General features: G+C 38.9%; 1 protein-coding gene across 2 annotated transcripts in view; it reads left to right on the top strand.

The window, feature by feature from the left end:
- DYNC2H1 (dynein cytoplasmic 2 heavy chain 1) overlaps positions 1 to 13,531 on the top strand; it is a 165,880-nt gene extending 152,349 nt beyond the window's left edge. Inside the window, exons 88-89 of one of the 2 annotated variants that reach the window (XM_048078168.2) lie at positions 7,705 to 7,821; positions 12,083 to 13,531. In XM_048078168.2, the coding sequence (XP_047934125.2) occupies positions 7,705 to 7,821; positions 12,083 to 12,241 (276 nt within the window). In that variant the 3' untranslated portion in view covers positions 12,242 to 13,531. The remainder of the gene's footprint in view (positions 1 to 7,704; positions 7,822 to 12,082) is intronic. The other variant, XM_013178117.3, reaches the window with a different exon arrangement.
- Positions 13,532 to 19,809: the final 6,278 nt, after the last annotated feature.

Raw genomic sequence — 19,809 nt, 5'->3', positions numbered from 1 at the left:
GAATCAAACAGGCACCTACAACCTGTAGATAAATAAGCCAAGAGACTTTTAGGGTACTCTATCTCCCTGTAAGTCTGACAGCCTGCTAATCGCATGTTTTGCGGTTCCATATTCACCCAAGACTTCTAAGTCCACAGAAGTGAGCAAAAAATGAATTTTGTTTTTCAGACCACTTATTCTAGGTTAACTTACAACTGAAGATCCCAGAAGCTTGGACTTTTTCAAAATCATCCTTCCACCTTTGACAAATGTCAGAAGTCAATGTCAAATGTCTCAAGTGCATGGATAAAGAATTTCCATATACTAAATAACATTATAGTATTTTACAGTTGCTAGATTGAAGTGGCTGCTTGGAAACTGAAGAATTAAAGGTTAATTTGAGGAAAGATGTTTATAACAACACTCATATCTAGGTGTATTGAAGGTTATAATTTTTTTAATGTGTAAATTTATATGGCAATTTTTTAGAAATATTAGTAAAGTAAGAATCCTGTCAGTGTTACTCGCTTGTTCTGAGTATTTTCCTTTCCCCAGTAAGAGCTATGTTCATTGAATCTGTGTTATTATGTATTCACCAGTATCTTCACTGCTACATTGAATCTTTGACGTACAAAAGGGTGCTGGAACCCTTTGCCATGCTGAACATTTACATTCCTTTCCATGAATCTTTTCTCACATGGACATGAAAAACTGGGAGCAAACTTTTGCATTAGTAAAGCTAAATTCTAAGCATCTTATTTATTTAAAATGTGCTGTAATGAAGGCAGAAGAATGTCAGTGATACAGAAATATCATCCTCTGAAACATGTCACCCTTGATAAGGATCCTTTGAATTACACATTAAGCTTGGTTCACATAAGCAATATGAATTTTAATCCTTCTAAAATTAGTGTTGTTTATACAGTTTCAAGAATTCAGGCTAATCTTACAGAATGGGAGCTTCCCATTCTGTGGAGTGTATTTTGGAACATGGACTCAAAAAATACAATTCAGAAAGCAGAATACATCAGTCCTTGAACACATGCTGTGGTGTGGTAGCTGGGGCCCTATTATATCCCATCCATTTTGATGCTTAAATCAGAAATTTTAATTTATCAGCTGTATTTTGTCAAGGAAAGTACATTTACCAATTCAGGTCTTAGAGTAGCTAAACCACTTTCAGGAAATAACCGTCTTTCTCTTCTGACAGGAGAAAGAATGCAATTGCAGTGGTCCTGCTACAGTAATTTCGGTCAATTGCCTGAAGTTAAATTTTTTATTTTTTTTTTAAATCCCTGCCACATTTTGGAAGTTTAAGTAAACAGGTGTCAAGGAGACATAGGGTTTAGGACAGAGCTATTTTAAGATTTTCCAGACATAATCTTATACACTGTTGTTATTAGGAGCACAATTTAGCTACTTTAGTAAAGATTATATCACTGTATAAAAGCAACAGTGCTGATTAAGATGATCTCTTCTAGTACACTGGTCTTTAATGTAGAAAGAAAATGTGTAACAAAATAGCAGGAATGCTTTTTCAGGAAATTCCAGCTAGAATAAATGTACAGCTTTTTACAGAGTGTAATTCACTAATGCAAACATTTACATAGGACTCAAATAGCATAAAACATGGTGCAATCACAACAGGATGTTTTGTCCTGTGAAAGCAAGGTGGAAACTGTTATCAAAAAATAACATCTACTTTTGCTAGCTTATGCTACATACGGTCTAGTTAAATACATGTGATTCTCAGTGAAGTGGGCCACAAATGTGACATTGTGTATCTCAGCCATGTACTTTACTGTTATTTCCTCATTTGATAGCCTGCTTACCACAGACAGGACTGTTAAGAATTTTATCCCATTTAGAAAATTCAGTTAATAAGCAAAAGAAGACCTGTTTCCATTTCAGCTGTGTGCAGAATATAAAAAAATAAATGCAAAATGTTTCCTGGCATCCTATAGTGTACGCATCTACAAATGTAAATAGTTAATAGTATATGGGCATAGACATACTTTCATGTCTGCATAAAAAATGGTTTTTGTTCTCTTTGGAAATTCTCCTCTCATTCTGATTTACCGTTTCAGTTCAGAACCTGCCTGATTATATAGCTGCCTGTCTGTAAGATAAACACAGATATACCTAATCCTGCTGTTTTTCTTCCTCTGGGTACCTGTCAGATGTTCAGACGATACTATTGAAGTAGCATGAACTTGAATTCGTTTCTCTTTCTTAAGCCATTCTCTTATATGAAAATATAAACCAGGAAGGCTGGTTAATATTCAGGGATCCTCTCCTCCAAACTCAGGAGCGATGCGTCCCAGCAAAGAGGAAGTTGGGCAAAAATACCAGGAGACTTGCATGGATGAACAAGGAGCTCCTGTCCAAGCTTAGACTGAAAAAGAAGGCCTATAGACAGTGGAAGCATGGACAGATAGCCTGGGATGGATACAGAGACAATGCCCGAGTAGCCAGGAATCAGGTTAGGAAAGCCAAAGCCCGTTTAGAGTTAAATTTGGCCATGAACATCAAGGGCAATAAGAAAGGGTTCTATAGGTACATTGGTGATAAAAGGAAAACTGGGGAAATTGTGGGCCCTATCTGGAAGGAAATAGGAGACCTGGTCACCTGAGACATAGGGAAGGCTGAGGTAATTAATGACTATTTTGCTTCAGTCTTCACTGGCTAGAGCTCCAGCCGCATGGCCTGGGCCCCAGAAGGCAAAGGCAGGGACTGGAAGAATGATGAACCGCCCAGAGTAGGAGAAGGTCGGGCTCAAAACATGCTAAGGAACCTGAAGGTGCACAAGTCCATGGGACCTGATTAGATACATCTGTGGGTCCTAAAGGAACTGGTGGGTGTAGTTGCCAAGCCACTATCCACGATATATGAAAAGTCATGGCAGTTTGGTGAAATTCCTGCTGACTGGAAAAGGGGAACACCCCCTTTTTTAAAAGGGAAAAAAGGAAGACACAGGGAACTATAGACTTTTCTTGTCTTCAATTATAAAAGTTTTTTTATGGCCTGAAATTTGTCTTAATAAGGAAAAGAAGGTAGAAATCTCACAATGATCTGTTGTATTAGGCTTACATGACAAGGTTTTGGTAGCAGGGGGGCTTCAAGGGTGGCCTGTGTGCAGAGCCCAGCAGCTGCCCCAGGTCAGATCAGAGCCAGCTCCAGACGGCTCCAAAAGGGACCCACTGCTGGCCAGAGCAGAGCCATGAGTGACGCTGGTTGGGCCTCTGGGAGAGCAGATTGAAGGAAGGGGAAATCTGCTGTGCTACAGCAGCTGGGAGAGAGGGGTGAGAACTGAGAGAGAAGCAGCCCTGCAGCCCCCAAGGTGAGTGCAGCAGGAGGGCAGGAGGTGCTCCAGGCACGCAGCACAAGTTCCCCTGCGGCCCGTGGAGAGGCCCCTGGTGGAGCAGGCTGTCCCCCTGCAGCTCATGGGTCCCACACGGAGCAGATCTCCACGCTGCAGCCCGTGGAGGAGCCCCCGGTGGAGCAGGTGGATGTGGCCTGGAGGAGGCTGCGGCCCATGGAGAGCCCCCGCAGGAGCAGGCCCCGGGCCGGAGCTGCAGCCCGTGGAGAGGAGCCCACGCAGGAGCAGGGGGTCTGGGGGGAGCTGCCGCCCGTGGGGGACCCGTGCTGGAGCAGTTTGCTCCTGGGGGATGGACCCCGTGGTATGGAGCCGTGTGGGAGCAGTTCTTGAAGAGCTGCAGCCTGTGGGCAGCCCCTGCAGGCTCAATTCAGGAAGGATGGCATCCCGTGGAGCAGGGGCAGAGAGTGACCATGAAGGAGCGGCAGAGACGAAGCACCATGGACTGACCGCAGCCCCCATTCCCCATTCCCCAAGGGTAGACGGGGAGAAGGTGTTTTTAGTTTGCTTTTAGTTTCTAACTGCTCTAGTAGTCTGCTAGACTATCATATCAAACCTGATCTTAATGTATCAGTGTTAATTCAGATGATAGTTTAGTGGTATGATGCAGAGTAGATCCCTCCTAGTAGGATGTGCTGAATATTTGATTTAGAATCATCTGCATAAAATTACACCTTCTTCAACATCACTTAGGGTTACTTTAACAAAAGGTACTGAGAATGTATATCTGTTCCAGTATAATTGATGTGCAAATACCTCTTTTATTTTCTGTGTGCACTGATTGCTCTATCGTACAAAAGCAGGTATTCATTCCTTTTGATACTAGAATCTCATTTTCTGTCATTGTGAAAAAAAAAGAAAGAAAAGAAGAAACATGGTAAGAGACTTTCTGGGTAGTAAATGCTATGAGCTCGGATATGGATTAATATAAATAATGAAAAACAAAAATGTGTTCTGAGAATATCATATTCAAATACATAACATCAGCATTAATATCAAAGCTGTGCTCTTAGCAATTGTCAGAAATACTATTAAAGGGCATCCTGAGAGGTCTTTTTTTACAGTATACCTCCATCTGGAATATCAGGAAATTCATGATAGAAGCCTGTAGAGGTAATGGAGTAAAAATATGACTTCCTGAACTCTGCAGTAGTCTGTATAATTTCATGGGAAATTGTGGCATTAAATAGGAAGGAAAAAAATAATTGTGTGGAATTTGAAGTTTTTGAAACTTTATATCAGCACACTTTCTACAAATGTATTTTAAAGAATTATCTGTATCATGTAACTGCTTGATTCAAAACTAAACTAGCACTAATAATTGCAAAATGCCAATTGCGTTATCTTTTTGAGAATTAAAACTTTTAAAATCATGGTCAACTCTAGCCATTACTGCAAGGTGGACTGCAAAAATACTACACATGCTAATTGTAGATACTGTGAAATCCATGTACTAGTAGTTGTAGTTTTTCTATACCATTTATCGTAGAAAAGGGAACGTGGCTATGGGTGTACTCAGCCAACCAGTATTTGAAAATGCATTGTTCCAGTATTTTTTCTTTCCGATAGCTTTTAATATTGAATCAAAGTCAAAGTTTTGGTCTTCAACTTCAAAGGAGTTTCTATGATTGGTTGAAACTTTCCAGGAGATCAAGCGATGTTATTTTACGTAACTGCAATGTCAAAGGAACTGCCAATATCAAGAGAAGAAACGTGTGCTGTAGAAAGAGATTTTTCAATAGGCGACCCAATTCTATAGAAATGTCTTTCAGAGATGTTCAGGATGGCCAGACCTTTGAACACGCTAACAATAAATTGTAAAACCTCTTCATCAGACCATTCTTCCCTCAATAACTTTGCCAAACACACATATTTATCAAACTAACCTCCATAACCAAACTTCCTGCAGAATGCATGAAGGGCAGAAAGAAAAACATGAGAGATGAATCTTTCTAATACGTTTATGATAGGGATAAATAAGTGCTTTGAAAGCAGTCAATCAGAAGTGTAGTGAGATAAAGTGTAGTCTAGGACTTGTGCATATGATAAAGTGAGGCCTTAGGTATCGAGGTTAACAACAGGGAGCAGTAGGAAGAAGTCTGTGGCAAATCTCGGTATAATCGTTAGTACAATATTGTTCCTTTTATGCCTTTATAATGTTTTTCTTCATGTTCTTTGTCCTTGCAACACAGAAGAGGTTGTACTGGAATGTACATAGGCTATCATTAAAGACTATTGACACCCAAACTGCTTTTTCTTACTAGATAAAGGCAGCTTTTTCCAGCCTCTCTGTGTGGAGAGATTTTGAGTTTGAAAGGAAATGGTACAAAATACCATATGTTAACACTGTACCTTGAAAGTGACAGACCTGAAAATCTTAGGGAAGATTCAAAGGAAAGGTCACAAGAAACTTGGCAGGAGAAGTCAGGAGGAGAGTCGCGCTTTCACAACGAAGAAAAGATCTTAAGCTTTCGACAAGAGAGTTGAAGGGAGGAAAAAGTGTTTTTGCAGTTCTAAACTGAATGTCTGAAAAATTGAATTCATTTCAGTGAGGCCTTGTTATAACAATCATAGAAGTTAATGAGAATAGAGAAAAAGTCATACTACTGTGGGCTTACCTCTTGTGATTCTTATGAGTCAGGTTTGCCACAGTTTTGAAAGCTTTACTGTGAGTCTTATTCTGTATGTAGCACAGGTTATTTCAAAGGATGTTACTGCAGTCACTATCTTGTCCAAGGACCAAACAAAGCTTTTTTTTCCTATTGCTTTTTTAAATGCAATTGCAAATGTTAGAATGTGTATATGTATATATCCTGTACATTGTAAGGAAGAGCCCTCGGCCCAGAGCTAGAACACAAGTTTAAAGAAGCAAGTTTCTGAAGTAAAGACTGCATTAGTCTATCTACGATCAAGAGAATAATTATTTATTAAAATTGCAGAATGTATGCTTAGCTACTGTACAGTTAGTAGAGTATTAACATAAAACAAAAAACAACATCCATCACTTGGGAGGAAGACGTTGCCTTTGAAGCATGACAGTTAACACTCATTGTATTACTGTTTAACTGCAACTTTTTTGTCTAATAAATAATTTTAGAATACCGTAGTTACCTAAGTAAAGTATTTCCATTGCATCTTGTCTACTACTGGCTTTCATTGTAACATCACACATCTGTGCCATGTACACTTCTAGAAATTTCTAGCAGGGGAAAATGGATTAGAAAATGATAGTTTTCTCCATTTCTTGTCTGTTGTTTTGGTTATACAGTGACTCATCCAGTTTCCAGCAGCACTGTATGTCCTAGTTCCTGCACCACTTCATGATCCTTGTATTTGGTGAAAGCCTGCTTCTTTTTTTTTTTTTTTTTAATACAGGACCTTAATATGATATTACAACAGACAAGCAATTTTCAGTTTGTAGGTTCCATTAGACATCTGCTCCAGTTTTAGATTTAGCCTTTTGAAAAGCTGCATAAAAGTTATTACTGAGTTAAATTTTATTATTACTAAAATTGAAGTTACCACTTTAGCAGGCCAAACCGATTATTACTATTATTTATACTGGCAAACTATTATTATTTGTACTAGCAAAATAAAATGATGAACAGATAATGATTTATTTTTATTTTTTTTTATTTTTAAGATATCCAAAATAGATATCATTGTCATTAATTTATTCAAGACTTGTTAAAAAAAAAAGGAGAATTAGTTCAGAGTCTGAAAGTACTCATTTATTAAAAGTAAACACTTTAAAACATGTTACATTTAAAGCATTGCACAGTTACTTATATAAATATGTGGTTCTTAATTATTTCTTTTTTTTTCCAATTAATACTGTAAGTAAGAACTCTTGAATTGTATTAAATAACATTTTCTCTCATATTATTTGAAAATTATTTATTTCCCTCTGCAAAACTGTGTAATAGTTCATTGCATTCTCTGAAAGCTATGCTCAGACTTCCAAGCAGGAAGTCATGCTTATTTCAGTGATTGTTCTTTTCTTATTCTTAACATGGTAATAATTGTGGACTTGGCTGTTGCTATCATATTTCCATTAATCTACTGCCAGGCAACTGCAGTTTCATAAGTGATGACATTTACAGGTATTTTTCTCTAGCATTTCAAAGAATGTGAATCAAATCAGAGGAAGTTCACGCCGAAGCATGATGCAGATTGAACCTTTAAATCATGTTTCCTATTCTCACACATGACATTACAATAATTGCCTTCCTGTTATTTAAAAATTTGGTCACAGTAAAAAGGATTGTTGTTTATTGAAGCATGGTGTAATCATTACTAACGTTTCAAGTCTTTTATATATGTTTCAATATTTCATATTTCCATGGCAGATCAGTGGCTTACAAATGGAAGGCTGCAGTTTTGATGGAAATCGACTTTCAGAAAATCTGCATGATTCTCCCAGTGTGTCATCTGTTCTCCCTTGTTACATGGCCTGGATTCCACAGGTACTAAATTATTAAAAGCTCTAAACTTTCAAGACCCATAATTTGCTTTTCTCTGTGTAGTAGCTTTTTAGTATGACATTTATGACCTGTTTTTTTTCCCTCATCTTAGAATAAAGATCTGTATATTTAATAGTAAAAAGTTACTTCTTTTATATAAAACAAGAACTTATTACCACTTTGTCAATATTTTTTAGTTTTTATTGTGCAGATTAAAACAAAGGCTTTATTTCAGTCATACTTTTTTCTTGTCTTTTTAAAATTTTTTACAATTTTCAAAAGTGTGTTTACTAAATGTATACATGAGTTTGGGAGAGTATTTATTGGTAGAGTGTATTTTCTTTAAATTTTAAACATTGTACTAAAACATAACAGCAATAAAGAGTCAGAGAACATAATGTGATCTGTAACCAAAGAAAGCCTGTCCCCTATTTACACTGATTTAAAAAATGCAAACACTCGCAGGACTATGTAAGATGAAAATTAAGCAATCCAAACAGTAAAAATTGTTACTGCTTCTACTCTCTAATTATAATAGCAGTCTTCAACAAATAAAGGAAAAAGTTATGTAGAACTTCTTCAAGGATATGTAGCATTGCAAATTCATATACTTACATTCTTAAAAGAAAACTTGTTGTAGAATTCATCTCATCTATATTTACAGAATCACAGAACGGTTGAGGTAGGAAGGGACCTCTGGAGGTCATCTGGTCCCACCCCTGCTCAAGCAGGGACACCCAGAGCAGGCTGCCCAGGACCACGTCCAGGCGGCTTTTGGAGATCTCCAAAGATCTCCAAACCCCACAGCCTCTCTGGGCAGCCTGTGCCAGGGCTCCCTCACCCACACAGCTATCTAAAAGTTACTTGCCCATACGATTTAGTTACCTTAGGCCCTTGTTTGGTCTCAGAAAAAGACGGGCATCTCAGGAAGCTCATTCCATCATAAAGTATGAATCTCACTGGATGAGAAGGTTCGGTTTGGTTAGGAGAATGTTAAACAAAAAAGCTCACTGGACTCCAGTAGTTGACTTTTCAGTTAGAATTAGCTTAGTAATTGTAAAAAAATGATGGTGATTATGAGATTTATAGTATCTTGTGATAGATATGCAGGGAGCTCCATTGCTATCACACCACTGTATCCCAACAATTTTTTTTGTTCTCACTGTTATTTCCAGCACTGTAAACATGGCATTCCATTATAGCACAACATTAGAAGTATAACACTCAAGATTTAGACCTAGAACGCACAACTAGATACTAGCCAATGTCTGCATTACTGCTTCCAGCTTTGATGGCAAAGAAGATACTGGATGTTTAAAAAAACAGAAACAAAAACACACACACACACACACAAAAACCAACCACCTGACTCAGTTATGGGAGGGAAAAGATGGCAATATGCTTTGTTTTAAGTGGTAACAGCAAATGTCTATCTTATGCTCACTGAAGATGAGGATTATAAGTAACCCTTTTTTTTTTGAAAAGTGTTTAGCTTCTGTTAGAGATAGAACAGATTCCTAAAGTGTTTTTCTGAATAAAAGTCAATATTCTTTAGACTTCAAAGGTATTATGTGACATTAGCAGAGATCTGCCTGTAAAGACATACAAGTGAGATCAGTAATCAGATAATGAAGCTGCTTCCAATGTACTTCGTACTTGAAAAGAATAGCAGCTGAAGTTTTTGTGTTGGAAAAAAAATGTATTTATTTTACAACACAAGCCAATACTTGCCAACTGCCCAGATTTTAAATACAATGTATCTCTAAGAAAAGTATTTCTGATTTTCTATGCCCTTTAGTTGTTTTGCTATAGGCTTCGCTGTAGGAATTGACCATGATCAAACATCATGCTTTCAAACAGAAAGGTAGAACTGGGACGTCATTCTGCACTTCCCCTGATCTCATTATCCTCTCCACAGGAGAAGAGTGTATGAAGTAGAACATGCTATCTTATGAGTTTTTCCCCAAAAATATCTCTTATGAAATCTGGTGAGCAAAAATCTATGTATTTGTAAAGCAATGCTTTCAGGTCATTTTCCATCAAACTAATATAAAGTGAACTGTCTGGAAAAAAAAAAAAAAAAAGCAGTCTGCAGAATTTGTCTGAGATACCTCCCCATAAAAAGGCTCAAAATGCTAAAATGTTAAAAATGGAGTATTTTAAGCAATAACATAGTACTTATTAAATTGTGAAGGCCTTTTCTGGTTTTAATTCATGGATAGATCCCAAGCTGTAATGGACTAAGTAGGATAAAACTATGTGTGAGGCAGGCTAGACAAAGAAAATTTTTGGAGTGCATGTAAGGAAGGACTTATGGATTTGTGGTTCATAAAGCCTTTCACAGAATGGCTTTAACCCTCAAATAATGTGATTCTGTAAAACATCAGTGGAATTGAGAAAAGCATGTGAACAGCTATTTCAACACAAAAAGGGTGTTAAAAAGAAGTCTTGGAAAGCAAACTTGCCAACTTTGGGCTTCCCAGCTTTGGCTGTACTTAAAGACCATTCTCTGGCTGACATTTTCCTCTCAAATTTCCCAGTATTTTCTCTTCCTCTGTAGTGTTAACCAAGGGATAAATGTGGTAAGGTTTTAAACACTAGTGTTCAAAAGACAAGGGAACTTGATTTTCAAAAGGAACAACAAAACTCTTCAGAAATGGCTTAACACTTAACATGCAGGGCAAAGTGCTTGAAACAGTTGTTTGCATGTCTCCTTTTTCTGTTTCCACTTATTTTCTAATAATGGTGCTTAACTAACTTGCATTTGATGTAATTTGCATTAAAAAAACAACTCTTTTTTTATTTCAAATTCCTTTCTGACACATCGAGCTGCTTTATTGCTCGATTCTTGAAAACATTTTGACAATTTCCTGTTGACAAGAAGGGAAATCTTGCGTGTGGAGGAAAACATGCTTAATATATATGAATTGAATGAAACCCTCAATTACTTATATAAAATAAGTACATGATGGGTTGAAACCTGAGTTACATGCTGTAGGAAGTCTAATCAGTCTTTGAACTCAGTTCTGTAATCATGCAAAGGTACAATGACCTGTGCAAAGCCCAAGGAGGAAATTACGTCCAAAGTGCACACACTTTGTAGTACAGAAAGTGGAGAGGAACTGTAATTGTTCTCAAGAGTGCAGCATCAGGGTACAGACTGAGAGGTAACGCTGTGGCTCCAACTGATGTCCTTCCCAACGTAGTGTTTACAGCATAATTGTAGTCTCTGTAGCAGCAGTACTATTAATACTGTGCAGTAGTAAAGTACATGCACAGGAGGATACAAAATTATAAATGAACTCAGCCAAAATGTTCAAATCTGAATGCTTAAATTTAACTTGAAAATTTCCTGCTTAGGCACTTAATGGAAACAACCTGTTTCCCAGAAGTGCCAAAGAACCCCAGCTGCAACTGTGATCAGTGTTGGTATGAACGGAACTAAAAAAAAAAAAAAAAAGAGAGAGAAATTTTTTACACATGCATCTGTGTCTTGAAGAGCAAAAAGTATATGGAAAGGATTGGGGAATTTGAGCTTTTTATTTTTATTTAAAGTCCTTGTCTGACTGAATCATGGTTAATACTTTTAGTTTCCCTCTGAGGCTCTGATGTAAGGTACAGTAGCTCTGTATCAGACGATAATTTCTTTTTATTTGGATTAATTGTTTTTAAAAATCATTGTTAAACACAGAAGGTAGTTCGGGAAGACTGGGTTAAGATTTTTTTGGTGCAGCTCCTGAAGTATCCCACTTGCAAGTAGCTGAGGTGCAGATCACACCTGGGGCTGCATTGCAGGAGGAGCAGCAGGGCTTGCCAAGATCACTGGTGCCCCAGGACTCCAGCCTGCCTCAGCAGTACAGCACTGGTGCTCCCGAGGGGCTTCTACCCTCTGGAAACTGTTCCCTTGTCCCTGGTTTGCAGAAGCTAATGACATGGTTTTATTGTTGTTTTGTTTTTTTTTGCTGAATGAAGATTTTGATATGCAATTTAAAAGATCAGTCCTATTAGATACATTCTTCTGTTTTCAGTTTAATGAACTGGAGAGAAAACTTAAGAGGCTTAGATATGGAGTAGTCTAGTGAATTTTCTAGTCTCCGCTTTGTTAGTAATCCTTCTCCTTTGTAGCCTGGACCAAGAGTTGTGTATCAAAGGCTGCTGTCTAGACTTTATCTTAGGATCCAGCTTTGGATACCACATCACTGAAAATTACTCTTTTCTCATATTTTGTTCTCTAAGTGATAACTAAGTACTGGTTTATTGACAGGATGCATACGGTCCATATTCTCCGGAGGAATGTATAACTTTACCAGTCTACACTAGCATGGAGAGAGACCGTGTGGTGACAAATATTGATGTACCTTGTGGAGGAAACCAAGACCAGTGGATTCAATGTGGAGCTGCTTTATTCTTAAAAAATCAGTAATCTGAGACTGCATTAAATTAGCTCTTGAAGTTAAGAATCATTTAAACATTTCAGTTATTCATGTTTAAAAAAAAATCCTTCAGTTTCATTGCTTATAGATTTTTAAAGCAATGGTTTATAAACTTTTTTTTTTTAAAACACTATCTAAAATTAACTCTACTTGAATGGAACTTCATTGTATCTTTGTGAGATATTGTAAATGTTAAAACAGCACTAGTAAGCAAACTGTTAATTTGGGTTATTTCTTTAGACTGTAATGCAATGTATTTCTTTCTCAGATTTGTTGTAATCTGCACTGTTTTTCCCAGTGCAGTCCCATAAATATTGTATATAAATGCGAAGCCAGTGTATTTTTTGATCTTTTTTTTTATAATACTTTCTGAACTGTTATTATTCTTACCTACCTGTAATAATTCTTAAACCTCATTTAATAAAAGCATATGATAAAACTTACCTGTTCTAATTAAAATTGAATGTTTTACTTGAATATAAAAATGAGAATAAATATTTCATTCTGTTTTAATGGTGTTTTACTTCTAATCCTATTTTTTGTGTTGGTAGTAAATAATAGAAGTTTCATAAACTTTGTGTGAAGTTACAGACTCAGTTAGACTATCATCATGGGTGTTATCTAGGAGTTACTGAAAAAAGCATTTTTTGAAACCATACTAAGTTCCAGTAAGAATGTGCACATAAATGCGCAATTTAGACAAACAATTCCTTCAATGATCAAAAGAGGTTTTCACTCAGTTGTTAGGTGATTAACAGAGGGATATAATCATGCTCTTGGTGTGTGATGTGAAAGACCCCTGAAGAAAGTCTCAACATAAGAAGGTGTGTAATTTTTAACTGCAGCTACCAAATGATCTCATGAAGATGTTTTTGGAAGGCAATAACATGAAAACACTTTTTTATTTTGCTTGGAAAACAAAATATATGTCTTGGCTCTGACACTACTGATTTTGTATTTTTTTTTTTAATGTAGCATTTAAATTAAAACTGTATTTCACTCGCATGCTATTTTTCACTAGTGGTTTGAGGGAGGGAGAAGGAAGGCAGTGAAAGAGTTGGCTGCATCTCCAGGTTAGCTTCCCAAAGAAAGTCTCTCTCTGTTCTATTGTTTTTCCCTTAAACTTCGTCTTCTGTCTCCTAATTGAAGATCAATTAATTTGTTGCCTATTTAATTCTCCTCCAAATAAAAAGATGTTCTAAAATAATTTGTTACAAGTGCACATACATTTCTAAAATTTAATCCAATCTAACAACAGAATAGATTTCCTTGCAACTTTTCAGATAATTTCTTCCTTTATACATTTGAATATGAAGAATAAGTGCACAAGTTCACAGGACCTGGTGAGATGCATTCGAGGGAACTGGCGGATTAAGTTGTGTCCTGGTTTTGGCTAGGATAGAGTCAATTTTCCTCCTAGTAGCTGCCATGGTGTTGTGTTTTGGATTTAGGATGAAAATAATATTGATAACACACTGATATGATAGTTGTTGCAGAGCAAGGCTCACACAGGCCAAGGACTGTTCAGCTCCTGGTGCTGCCCTGCCAGCGAGGTACCTGGGGGTGCACAGGGAGCTGGGAGGGGACACAGCCAGGAGCTGATCTGAACTGGCCAAAGGGATGTCCCACACCGTGTGGTGTCATGCTAAACAATTAATATGGTGTGGCTGGCAGGGGTGGGGGGGACCACTGCTCCGGGATGGGATGGGCATCGGCCAGCAGGTGGCGAGCATTTGCATTGTGTATCCCTTGCTTTGTACATCCTATTGTCATCATCATCCAATTCTTTTTCTGGCCTATTAAACTGTCTTTATCTCAGCCCATGAGGTTTTACTTTTTTTTTTTTTTTTTTTTTTTCCCCCCCTCCCAATTCTCTCCCCCATCCCACTGGCGGGGGAGGAAATGTGACTGTGTGGTGCTGGGCTGCCTGCTGGGTTAAACCACAACCAGCTGCTAAGCCATTGTCCATCATATTTGAGAAGCTGGGGCACTCCAGTGAAGTTCCGAACAGACTGGAAAAAAAGCGTAAACATAACCCCCACTGTTTAAATGGTGAAAAAAAGGAAAACCTGTGGAATTACAGGCCAGTCAGTCACACCTCTATGCCTGGCAAGATCACAGAGCAGATCCTCCTGGAAACCCCGTTAAGGCACATAGAAAATAAGGACGTGACTGGTGACAGCCAACATGGCTTCACTAAAGGCAGATTATGCTTGACAAATCTGGTGGCCTTCTGCAATGGGGTTACAGCATTGGTGGATAGGGGAAGAGAACATAAAAAAGCTGGTGGATGTTGCATTGGGTCATGTGGCAAGGTTTTGGTAGTGGAGGGCAGCAGGGGTGGCCTCTGTGAGAAGAATCCAGAAGCTGCCCAATGTTAGATAAGGGCCAGTTTCAGACGGCCCCAAAGGGACCCACTGCTGGCCTGAGCCGAGCCATGAGTGATGTTGGTTGGGCCTCTGGGAGAGCAGATTGAAGGAAGGGAAAAAAAATGCAGCTGGGAGACTGAGGAGTGAGAAGCAGCCCTGCAGCCCCCAAGGTGAGTGCAGCAGGAGGGCAGGAGGTGCTCCAGGCACGCAGCACAAGTTCCCCTGCGGCCCGTGGAGAGGCCCCTGGTGGAGCAGGCTGTCCCCCTGCAGCCCACGGGTCCCACACGGAGCAGATCTCCACGCTGCAGCCCGTGGAGGAGCCCCCGGTGGAGCAGGTGGATGTGGCCTGGAGGAGGCTGCGGCCCATGGAGAGCCCCCGCAGGAGCAGGCCCCGGGCCGGAGCTGCAGCCCGTGGAGAGGAGCCCACGCAGGAGCAGGGGTCTGGGGGGAGCTGCCGCCCGTGGGGGACCCGTGCTGGAGCAGTTTGCTCCTGGGGGATGGACCCCGTGGTACGGAGCCGTGTGGGAGCAGTTCTGGAAGAGCTGCGGCCTGTGGGCAGCCCCCCAGGCTCAGTTCGGGAAGGACGGCATCCCGTGGGAGGGACCCCACGGGGAGCAGGGGCAGGGAGGGACCGTGAAGGAGCAGTGGAGATGAAGCGCCATGGACTGACCGCAGCCCCAATCCCTGTTCCCCTGCGCTGCTCAGGGGGAGGAGGTGGAAGAGGGTGGATGAGGAGGAAGGTTTCTAGTTTTGTTTGTTTGTTTTTTGTTTCTTACTGCTCTAGCTTGTTAGTCCCCTTCCAACCCAAACCATTCTATGATTCTAATGCTTAGCTATGGCTAAATCCCTGAATTATATTTTTATCTGGACAGAAGTCCTTTGGGAGCTCATCTTGACTGGTTCATGTTACAAATAGAAAAATCTGTCTCTTCTTAGATGCTTTTTAATTTCATTCTTTGATTTGTCATTTTTTAGCACAGGACGAAAAGCTGAGTGAAGTAAATTTCAAGATAGTCTGGCAGCTTGAAATCTAGTAAATTTTTAATGATATTATCATCACAGAAAAAAATTAGACCTGTATGTTTTCCAGATCATATGGTTACAGTTTATTGAGCAGTAGGTTTTATATCTATTTTGACTGATTCACTGATTTCATTCTCAGGACTCTAGACATAATCCTGATGTTTGGGAAGTCTCCCAGGTGACCTAAGGAGGAAAATGAGATTATTTATCAAGTGTTCTTTGATATTTATTTTCTGTAAACATTGTATGATGTGCTTTCTTTCTACACAATGTTGTAATCTAAATGAAAGATACTTTAGGTAGCTACAGCTACTAAGTAAGAGGGATGATATTTTTGGTAGTAAAAGACAGAACTGTGGAATATTTATGAGCGCCAAAGTGCACCTGTATCAGAAACACAGGCCAGTCAGAAATATGAGTCAGGAAACATAAGAAATAAAAACATCAGAAAAGCCTTAGTGGTCTCACTAGTGTTCCTACTAGCCCGCTGCTTTTCAGTTTCAAAGGTAAAGGAACTTGTAAGCCTAAAATAGAGAGATCTCAGAAAACACAAATTACCGCTTTGCAAGCACCCTTTTTTGAAGACTTGAAATAGAGGCTTATCTTAAGTAAATGCAAATTGTTACCATTAGGAATCAAAGTTACAAAATGCAAAGTGAAGAAGCCTTCATCGAGTAAATACAAAATCTTTGAAAATAATGAAGATTCTGCTGTAATATTGCTTAAAAAAATACACATACATATTACAAATTTATTTCTCTTGTATTTAAAAGGAAGCAGTTTCCTCCTTTTACACTTCATAGCAGTCAAGTGTTTGTCAAGTATTGGTGCTGTCATCTGTCAGAAGAAAAGCTGTTTGGTGCACTTAGCAAGTTAACAACAAGTCTACTGTCACAGGGCACGCTATGTTCCCAAACAGAAGACACATTTGTTGAAGAGTCAAACTCTAGTCTTTTTTTGTTGTTGTTACTTGAGATAAACTACTTCTCAGAAACAAGAAGCACATTTTAGTTGTTCTCAAATTCTCTGTAGTTTACAAAAGACGAAAAATACTTCTTGTCATTCTTTTCACAGCCTGTAAGTGTTAACATTGGATACTGAATTCCCAGTCAAAGGTTTCAGAAACAGAAAAGTAAATGAGTGGATTTCCTGGTTAATGGCATGCATGCTAATTTTATCAAGTGAGTGACCTATGGTTATGATAGAATACCTCAAATTGCTGTAGTGCTAAGGTTGATTTAAGATTTTTTCCAGAATATTTTTAGATTTTCATTGAAATCTAAAAACTGCTGTGGAAGGGAAGTTATGCAAGTTATGCCAAGTACAAACAGAACCGATCATGCAAAGCAGCCGTTCCCTCCTATTTCTTTATTTCAGCTTTCAGAGAACAGTGTTCAGAAGAGCAGCAATTTCTCCCAAAACAGCTATATAATTGTTAGAGCTGGAGGGAAAAAAATGAACTATGCTCAAAAGGATCACTTATGATTCATTATACGACCTCTTAAACTGATGTAGCATCTTTCAGCAACAAAAGTGGGTTTCCATAAAATATACATAGTACTGGTTACCATCCTAAAAATATGCAGGCTTAATTAGGGCTAGAAATCCTCATGTGAAGTTTTACATTTATATTTAAATCCTTTTAATTTTTACATTTTTTAATCGTTTGAAAACAAAAGCTGTGAATGAGAAACTAGGTGCGTAGAAGAGTCTGAAGACAAAGTCTGAGTCACAGCTGACAAAATAAACTCACCCTCTATAAGTCCTTAAGCTACATTCTCCTCTGAGGGGTAGAACATCATGACTGTGCTTGACTTCGTCATGTGTAAATAACTTTCTTGGAAACTCAGCCAGTTTTATCCTCCTTCACCTCAGCTCATGGACTACTGTGTGTGAGGCCTCATAGCTCAGTGCTGCTTCCTGTGTCCTCGTTTCGTTTTAGCCACTGAAATTGCTTATAGCAGAACTCAATTGATGTACTTCACGGAATGCCTCTCTTGAAAGTCTGAATTTTTTGTTTCTAATTCTCATGACCTTTATGTAAGATGCTTAAAAAGCAACAGAACTTTTTATTTTTCACTTTCAGTAGGTTTGATACAGAAAGCCTTTTCACTAATGTGTTTTAGAAAATGGAGGAATAAAATCTGTGTTACTTATTTGAACAGCTTCATGACAATCACTGAGTCACAGAATGGGTGAAGCTGGAAGGGATCTCTGAGTCCATCTGGTCCCACCCCTGCTCGAGCAGGGACACCCAGAGCAGGCTGCCCAGGACCATGTCCAGGCAGATTTTGAAGATCTCCAAGGAGGGAGACTCCTCAAATAATGCCTTACAATAACTATTGTTTGCATGGACAGCAGTTTGCCTGAGGAATAGTTCTTAGGTTACAGATTTAAATACCAATTAATTGCTTGTTTTGTTTTCTTGTCTTTTAAAATTATTTTATTTGAACACTTAATAACATGTAAGGAATTGCTGCAGAATTTCATGAAAGCTTTGCAGTCTGATCCTAGAATGGCACTCTAGGTATGAAGATGCTATTTTAAGAGTCTAGTCAATACAAGAAATTTGTACTCAAGTGATGTTACACTACATTGCTATTATACTTTTGGTTATCAAAATCATCTGTGTTCTCATTCAATACATAAGTTAACTGAAAACACATATAATTTGAGCTCAGTGTAAACATACTGTCTAGCATTTATTCTAAGTTGATGATCCTGTAAAGGAAGTTACCTAAACAGCAATAGCCAGATGCCTAAGATGAGTATCAGATATATGAGTGCTCTAACAGAGCTGTTTCTAAATATGAGTATGTCAGAAGTATTACTGGCTTTGCATCTCAGGAGAAAGCAAGCCCCCCAAGTTGTCCTGTGACAAGAAATCTCAGAGATGTTCCTCATATCTTTGTCTAGTGTTAGATTCACTTATTTTGGGGTATCTTTCAGATCAGCAAAGAAAAATCTTAACAGGTCATCTTGAGGAAAAGTTATTAGTAATTGTGCTTATGAAGTCTACCGGATAGGTAATTTGATCGTCATGGCTCTCTAACTCATCTCACTCACTGACAAGGTGAGTTCTTTTCTCACTATCCCACATGGTGCTATTTCCAGGCAGAAGATGTTTCCTATTATCTCTCTACTGAGATTGCCAAGAATTGTCAATAGTTAAGGGCTTTTTTTTTTTTTTTTGGTGATGGGTAAGGTCATATCAACGCCTGCCACTAGATGGTACTGTGGCATAGACCCTCGTAAGAGACAGAGTCAAAAAAAGTTGGGGTTTGGAAGGTAAAGACAATTTATAGGATACATAACATTGCATCAACAGCCTGTTCCAAAGGAAATTTTCTTATCAGCACTGCTGAATAAGCAGCTGTGTCTTAGAAAATGCTTATAGTTAGTTGTGATGTAGTTCTTTGTAGAAATAAAAGAGAAGTGGTTCACTAAGTGAATTTCTCACTACTGAAAGACACCTTGGCTGTGGGAGTGGATAAGGCACTGACTGTCCACTCTGGCCTGTTTGCAGCTACTTCTGCAGGTCTTCAGCATCCACATGGAAAGAAGGAACAGCGAGGAGACGTTTGCCCTTGCAGCATGGAAGACCAACAGCCTCCTTATCTGCATGAGGCAGAGCATTGCCAGCAGGTCAAGGGGGGTGATCCTTCTCCTCTGCTCAGCCCTGGTGAGACACACCTGGAGTGCTGGGTCCGGTGCTGGGCCCCCCAGTACAAGAAAGAGACACAGACACACACTGAAGTGAGTCCAGAGAAGGGCTATAAAGGTCTCTAAGGAACTAGACATATGAGGAAAGGCTTCAGGAGCTGGAACTGTTCAGGCTGCAGAAAAGAAGGCTTGAGCAGCTTCTGACGAGGGACAGGTGGAACTAGGCTTTTCTCATTGGTGCCCAGGGGAAGAAAAAGAGGCAATGGACACAAAATGAAATGCATGAAAATTAATTTAACATAATAAAAAAACTTATTTATATATTTTTTTACACTTAAGGGTGAACAGCCACTGGCACAGGTTTGCCAGAGAGGTTATGGGGATCTAGAGTCTCCCTCCTTGGAGACCTTCAAAAGCCACCTAGAGCTGGTCCTTGGCAACCTGCTCTGGCTGTCCCTGCTTTGAGTCGTGAGGTGCTTTCCAACCTCAGCTCTTCTGTGATT

Source organism: Anser cygnoides, chromosome 1, assembly GCF_040182565.1.
Source record: "Anser cygnoides isolate HZ-2024a breed goose chromosome 1, Taihu_goose_T2T_genome, whole genome shotgun sequence".
Lineage (NCBI taxonomy): Eukaryota > Metazoa > Chordata > Aves > Anseriformes > Anatidae > Anser > Anser cygnoides.
Note: the sequence above shows the minus strand (reverse complement) of the source record. Positions and strands in the feature narration are given on the sequence as shown.